This window comes from Mus musculus, chromosome 2 (assembly GCF_000001635.26).
Source record: "Mus musculus strain C57BL/6J chromosome 2, GRCm38.p6 C57BL/6J".
Lineage (NCBI taxonomy): Eukaryota > Metazoa > Chordata > Mammalia > Rodentia > Muridae > Mus > Mus musculus.
In genome coordinates, this window is record NC_000068.7 from 167,473,740 (window position 1) to 167,481,135 (window position 7,396).

Consider the following 7,396-nt stretch of genomic DNA (forward strand, 5'->3'; position numbering starts at 1 on the left):
GTGCATTGTGTCCTTTAACAGTTAAGCAGCAAAACATGTCATCTCACTTGACAGATGGGGAGACTGAGGCCCAGGGAAGGAACACACACACAGGGCAGCACACTGCAAGCTGCCACAGAGCCCAGACATCTAATTCCAAAGGCCTAGCTTCTAACCTGCTGTTTCTCTCCCTCCATCCCCCTCACTTGTCAGTAGATCCTCCGGTTACCTCCAGCCTATCGGTTCACAGCCTTGTCACCTGACGCTGTCACTGACTCACTGACAGTCTTCTTACATATCTCCCCACAGGACCTCCACCATGGCCGCATCCAGATGAAGAGCCTCACCAATAAGTGGTATGAGGAGGTCCGTCAGGGACCGTCAGGCTCTGAGGATGATGAGCAGGAGTTGTTCTGAGCCCACAGTGCCTCACTCAGCCTCCTCAGAACACAAGATGGTGGGTCAAGGGCTAGTCTCAGCTAGGAAGCGTCAGGCCTTTGGAGCATGCTGGCTTTAGAAATGGGATTGGCCTCCATAACTCAGAACCAGACGTAACCCACTGTTTTTTCCAGGCCCGCAGAGGACGGCAGTTACCAGCCTCCTTCCTGCTTCTCTGCCAGGCCACAGAGAAAGCCTTGGAAGGCTGCTTGCTCATCTCACACCATGCCTGGGCCATGCCTTCCTCACCTCTGGAGCAGCAGCTGGCAGGCACATCTGCCATTTGTCCTGGAATTGTCACGGTGCCTTGGTGTCAGCAGCAGTAACTTGGTGCCAAGGCCAAGAGAGAACAGCCCCTGGTCTGCGTCTGTGTCCCCAAGAGAGAGGCTGAAGGACTTTCTCGACATGGTCCTGGCACTTCCCAGCCTGCTTTTGGGAAGGCTCCTATGGCCCCTGTGGGCACAATGAAAATGTTTACACTGATGCATGGCAGGGTTCAGCCTGAATGCTTCTAGCAAAGGTGTTCACCCATCCCCTGGGTTTGGAGTGTTCTCTGAAGAGACAAAATGGAACCCAAGTGTGGGAGTCACCTCCACGTCCCCTCTCCTATCTCCCACTGCCTCATCTCTCATTCTTCTGTCTCCCCAGCGGCCTCTTTCTAGACCCTGTAATGTGAAGCTCCTTCCACCCAGCTGCTGGTCAGAGCCCAGCTTTGTCTTTTACCAGTTTCTGGAGCTTGGGTCCTCTGCCCTCCATGCCACGGCCCCAGCTCTCCAGGGCACTGGGGCCGTGCTCTCCACTTGGGCCACTTGGATTCCGGGGACTTTGGGTCACAGAAACACACACCCATGCATGTCGCAGGATAAGGGGCTGGATCCTACCACAAGCAATGGTTGTTGCCTGATGTCCTCACCTGCCCTTTTACGAGTGGTGCCCTCTGCCCATCCGTGGCCCTTCAGCGACTACCCATGTGGGCCTTCATCCGCCACTGTACTCTGGGTGGCTTAGTTGTATATGGCCCTGACTCACAATGGGGACCAAGTAGGCCTTGATGCAGGTGTTTCTAACCTCAGGTACTGTGGTTCTGATGTTGGGAAGGACAGCCAGGTCTCTAATGCCCTGCCACCTCACTGTGCTGCAGAAGTCGGTGAAGTTGGAAACATGCAGTTTGCTTCTGTACAGCAGCTCACGTGTCCTTGGCAAAGCCAAGGTATGGTCCTCTTCCTTGTCTCTCACCTTAGCCCTGGAACTGGAGCCGCTCACTTTGTGGCCTTGTGTAATGATGGGGTTAAGGGGCTGTGTTCAGGCTGGGTTGTTCTCTTTCTGAGAACTCAGGTTCCATCTTTGAGATGAAGAATCAGGGTATCATTCCGTTGGCCCCTTGTCTCCAGGTCTCCTGTCCCTGGTCCATCATTCTTGGCCCCTCCTTCTAGCTGAGACCTGAAGCCAGCTTCCCAGAGCTTGGTGAGAATGTTAGCTCTGCACACCAGCTTCACTGAGCACCAGCTCTGCTGAGCACCAGGAGGTGCCTCTGCCTCTTGCTGGAGGACATAAGCTTAGCACCCTGAGAGACTGTCCAGCCCTTCAGAGCCATTGGCCAGGGAGCAAAGTGCTAGATGCCTTTCCTTTTTCAGACGTTTTACCTGAGAGACAAACTGCTGCCAGCACCTCTCAGACCTGCTCGTTCTGATGTGTGCGTGCGGTGGCAAAAGCGCAGATGCTACAAGATGCTGCCCCAGTTGCATTTCAGGTCTAGGCCAAGGGGCAGGCCAGCTGGGCACACAGAAGCTAATATACTTAAGAGTAGGGAGGGACATGGGTGCCCTTGGGTACCTGGCACTTTAGCCAGTAAGCATGCCACCCTGTACTTGCTGGTGGTCCATCCCTGCACTATTTCCAAGCCAGGTCTTGGGATCAGTGACTTGCTTCCTGCAGTGCTGTGGTCACAGGCCCCTCCAGTCAGCCATGTCTAGCAGCTTGGCAGGCTGAGGGGCTCGGTGTGCAGATTTCTTTTTGTGCAGCAGAATGCCAAGAGACTGAGCAGAGAGTCTTCTTAAAACCTACCCTAAGGGCTGCCAGGTCCATGTGCCCGTGGTAGGTCTGGGGCCAGGCAGCTGCTGCTGTCCTGATCCCCCCTCCCTTAGCTATGGATCCTTGTAGTAGAGGTCAGCCGCTCCTGGCGCAAACAGGATCCAGTAGCTGTCTGCCACCCACGAGGTTTCTAAGATACCATGTGGAGACAGGGTCCTCCCCATCCTTTTCAGAAATAGCAGCTTGTTTTCTCTGCTGGCATGTGTCCAGGGCACCAGGTCCCAGCAGGGGGAGGCAGACTGTTAACTGAACGCGCATAGGAACAGGAGGCAGCGAGAGCCTGTGGGAGGAAGGGCCTTCTAGTGACCCTGCTTCTCCATCCTGCCTCCCTCCTGTCCACCCAGTTTCAGAGTTGGGAGGGGAGGAGCCATGGCTCCCTCACCCAGGCTTGGTGGCTGTGGCCCTGTTTTAGAGCCATGGCAGCACAGGCTGGTGAGTGGTAGAGTTGTACTGAAGGCTCTCTTCACAAGCCTGGGTTTCTTTCTTCTCTGACATGGAGGGTTTTGGAAGCCCTAGTTTTCTGTTGTGATTTAAGGAGACTGGCCGGGAGCCATTGTTCAAGGTCCCTGAGGCCTTTGCTGCTTTGGGAAGGGCCTGGGGTCTGAGCTTGGGGGGGGGGGAAGCTGTCGCTCCCTCATCTGGAGCTTCCCTCTTGCCTGTCTACTCCCCTCACCCTCACTGCTGAATTGGGGGAAGGGTGCCCCAGGTCACATGACTGGATAGTTAGAAATAAAGTGCTATGTAGTCAGCTGACCTCTGTTGTGTCACGTGTTTGCATACTCCTACATGTGGTTCTGGGTCCCCACAGTTGTGCAGGACAGCAGCAGGCACATTCCAAGAAGTGCAGTGTTCAGGAGTACAGCTCTGGCCCTCGGTGAACAACAGCACTTGAGGCAGAATGCTCATGCCAACCATGACTTCCTCCCAGGTGCCAGGAAGCCATTGCTCTGAGCCTGTGGCTGCTTGAGTGTGTTCGTTTTTTGACAGCAGAAAATGGAGAACTAACTTCTCCATGGAATCTGAAAGCTGAGGATCTAGAGCCTCTGGTCTTCAGTTCATGAAGAAAGGCCTTCTGTGAGGTCCTGAGTCAGCTCATGCACGCACACTTCCTGAAGGAGCTGCTGCCAGGGAAGGCTACCTGAGTGTGACATCCCATGGGAACTCAACCAGCCTTGCAGTCAGAGAAGCCACGGTGAAGAACAGATCAGATTCTCAGGATACCCTGGCTCCTGAGGATGGCTATCAGTTTTTCTGAGTGGTGTCAGCCTGGAATAAAGGGCTCAGTCCCACTGAAGGATAACAACCTGGTCAGCTTCAGAGAAAGCTCTCAAAGTAGAGAGACAAACTCGAAGAATTAGCTCCCTTAGAGTCCAGAAAGCTATGGAGAAAAGGGTCCCAGAGCCCCCAACCCACTCATCGCAGAACTCAACCTGAGGAAGAGACATATTAAAAACATAGGCTATATGGGAGGCAGAGGCAAGGGAGTCTCGGAGTTGGAAGCCAGCTTGGCCCACATACCAAGCTCCAGGCCAACCAGGGCTATACAGTGAGACCCTGTCTTTAAAAAAATCAAACATGCTAGCTGGGCGTGGTGGCGCACGCCTTTAATCCCAGCACTTGGGAGGCAGAGGCAGGCAGATTTCTGAGTTCGAGGCCAGCCTGGTCTACAAAGTGAGTTCCAGGACAGCCAGAGCTACACAGAGAAACCCTGTCTCAAAAAAAAACAAAAAACAAAACAAAAAAATTAAACATGCTGTTAGGCATTATGGTGCACTCATAATCCCAACACTAGAGGCTGAGACAGGAAGATGGCCACAATTCTGAACCAGCTTGAACTAACTATAAAATAAGAGTGCCTTTTTTAAAAAAAGGCAAAGAAAAGAAAAAAAACATATACTACCAGCACACGTGTGTTCTCCATGGTGTGCTGCTGTGCTTCTCTGGGGCTGGAGCTTTCTCAGAAGAGCTGGACTCATTTCAGCTCCACTCCTGTCCCTTGTTGAGGAAAGGCCTCTGACCCAGGATGCTGAGAGAGAGCAGCACCTTGGAGAGCTGCCCACGGGTCCTTTTCCTTACATAAAGTGTAAAACCTGGGCCTGCTGCTGCCATTCCAAGGCTGGAGGGGAGGTGGGGATGACAAAGCAGAAAGCATTCTTCTGATTTCTTTTTTGAGACAGGGTATCTCTGTAGCTCTGGCTGTCCTAGAATTTGCTGGGTAGACCAGGCTGCCTTCAGGCCCAGTAATCTGCCTGCCTCTTCTTTCTGAGTGCTGGGATTAAAGGCGTGGGAGGCCAGGAGCCATCTATCCGAAGTGGATGCTAGGATGCAAACTCCTGTGTTCTGAGAGCAGCAAGCCCTTTGCACTACTAAGCCATCTCTCAGATCCTATACCTGGCATTTTAACCTGGGCTCTGGGGAACAAACAGGGTTCTCATACCTATGAGGGAAACAATTTTTGTTTTACATGAAGCTAAGGCATTGTGTAATATACTTAGAGTCCAAACATTTGGGAGACTCAGGCAAATGGATTGCTTCAAGTCTGAGACCAACATGATCTCCAATGGTGGCCAACCAGCAATGACTAGAAATTCTCATAAAACCAAAGAAAATAATAATAATAATCACATGTCTATAGATTCACACCACACAGGGAGGTCCTCTTATAGACATGATTGAAATGAAAGATCCTGTTGCTAAACAGAACTGGGTGCTCCATGTTACTGTGAGTGAGTGACAGCTAAGTGGGGATGACTCTCCCAGAGGGCAGAACCCCACATGCCTCCTGCTAATGCAATCTGTCTCCTGTGTTCTGATCAGTGCCAAAGAGCCAGAGTGCATACACAACACTCCATAGTATCAGGATGGCAGGTAAAACAATAGCTATTTTGACTGATACAGAAGGAACATCTGACCAAGTTCTAGATGCTTCCCTAAGAAAGACAGCAAGCCACAGCTAGGGGATGGCCACCTTAGCACAGAAAGGGTGTGTCCTGGCTAGCTGTCAACTTGACACACTGTTGTCATCTGAGAAGAGGGAACCTTGATTAGTAAAATACCTGTACCAGATTGGCCTGTGGACAAGCCTGTGAGGCATTTGTTTTTTGACCGGTTTCTCTGTGTAGCCCTAGCTGTCCTGTATAAGCCAGGCTAGACTCAGAGATCTGCCTCTCTCAAGAGTACTGGCATTAAAATTGTGCACGTACACACACTGGTCTGTGGGGCATTTCCATGATTGATATGAGAGCCCAGCCCACTGTGGGGGATCCCACCCTTGAGAAGTGGTCCCAAATACTTTAAGCAAGCCCATAAGCAGCATTCCGTAGTGACCAGAATTCAGACCATCCCTGCAAGAGGATCCTAAGTTTAAGTCTGGCCTGAACTGCTCAGTAAGACATTGTTTCAAATCCCTCCCCTTGTACACACATGAGCAACACTAACTGGACTCAGGGTCATTAAGAAACAAAGGCATGAACCTTGGAACATGATAAAGAGATTCTGGGGGAGAGGTGATATGATCAAAATATGCTATGTGGCTGGGTGGTGGTGGTGCACACCTTTGATCCCAGCACTGAGGAGGTAGAGGCAAGTGGATCTCTGAGTTCAAGGCCAGCCTCTTGTACAGGAGTTCCAAGACATCCAGGCTACACAGAAACTTGTCTCAAAACACACACACCCAAAACCCTTCTTAATGGGGCTAAATAGATGGGTCATCGAGACCACTGACTGCTCTCCCAGAAGAGGGGACTCCATTCCAAGCACACCATGGAGGTTCTGAGTCATCTATCTGTAACTCCAGTTCCAGGGATTCCACATGTGCCTCAGTGGGCACAGCATGCACACAGAGCACAGACACGAGTACAGGCAAAACACCCATACACATTAAAAAATTATTTTAAAGAGAGCTTACACACGTAAATGAGAACTGCGCCCCTATCACCTTCAATATAGATAGGCCAAATGTGTCAGAGCTGGCCCAGGCCCTTCTCGGGTCCTGAGCTCGCCCATGGTGGTACCTGGAACAGCACACGCAGATAGGGAGGAATTAGGGAGAGGACTGGGCCATGTGACAGAGCAGGATTGGACTAAGCAAAGCTCAGGCACTGGCAAGCCAGCTTCTATGAGTTACTAGATCCATGAGCTCTGGGTTTAACCAAAAGTCTGCCTCAGTGAAGGTCTTTCATATATGCACAAGCACATGCAAGCATGCACACACACAACACGAAAGAAAAATGGAAACCCAAGCTGGGACTCCTATGCTCTGTAGAGCAGCCTCAGTGGCAATGGCAGTTTAAAGACCCGTCCTCTGAGCTGGGACAGACTCGTCCAGATTTGTCTAGCGTACACAAGACCCTGGATAAATTCCTCTACATGCCCCAAAAGCCGTCATCTTGCATTGTGGGGGACTTGAGCTTGATGCAATAAAAGACACATGCATGAAATATTAAAGTGTATATGGGTGTCTTGCCTGCATGTATGGGCATACACCATGTACATGCCTAGTGTCTACAAATGCCAGAAGAGGGTGCTGGGTCCCCTAGAACTGGAGTTAGAAATGGTTGTGAGTGATGTGGGTGCTAGCAATTGAATCTGGGTCTTTGGAAGAGCAGCCAATGTTCTTAACCATTGTACCATCTCACTGCCTGTCTGCTAAGTTTTGTTTTGTTTTGAAAGATTTACTTATTTTATGTATATTGAGTATACTGTTGATCTCTTCAGACACACTAAAACAGGGCATCAGATCCCACTACAGATGGTTGTGAGCCACCATGTGGTTGCTGGGAACTGAACTCAGGACCTCTGGAAAAACAGTCAGTGGTGCTCTTAACTGCTGAGCCATCTCTTCAGCCCTTGTTTTGTTTTGTAAAGAAAAAAATCTTCGGCTAGCTGT

General features: G+C 50.9%; 1 protein-coding gene across 10 annotated transcripts in view; it reads left to right on the forward strand.

The window, feature by feature from the left end:
- The window catches only part of Slc9a8 (solute carrier family 9 (sodium/hydrogen exchanger), member 8), a 55,402-nt gene extending 52,141 nt beyond the window's left edge, over positions 1-3,261 (forward strand). For all 10 annotated transcript variants that reach the window (XR_001783205.2, NR_130767.1, NM_001304540.1 and 7 more), the window contains 2 exons: positions 289-436; positions 552-3,261. Coding sequence is in view for 8 of the 10 variants with exons in the window: in NM_001304540.1 (NP_001291469.1) it covers positions 289-396 (108 nt within the window). In the remaining 2 variants the exon portion in view is untranslated. The remainder of the gene's footprint in view (positions 1-288; positions 437-551) is intronic.
- The last annotated feature ends 4,135 nt before the right edge of the window (positions 3,262-7,396 follow it).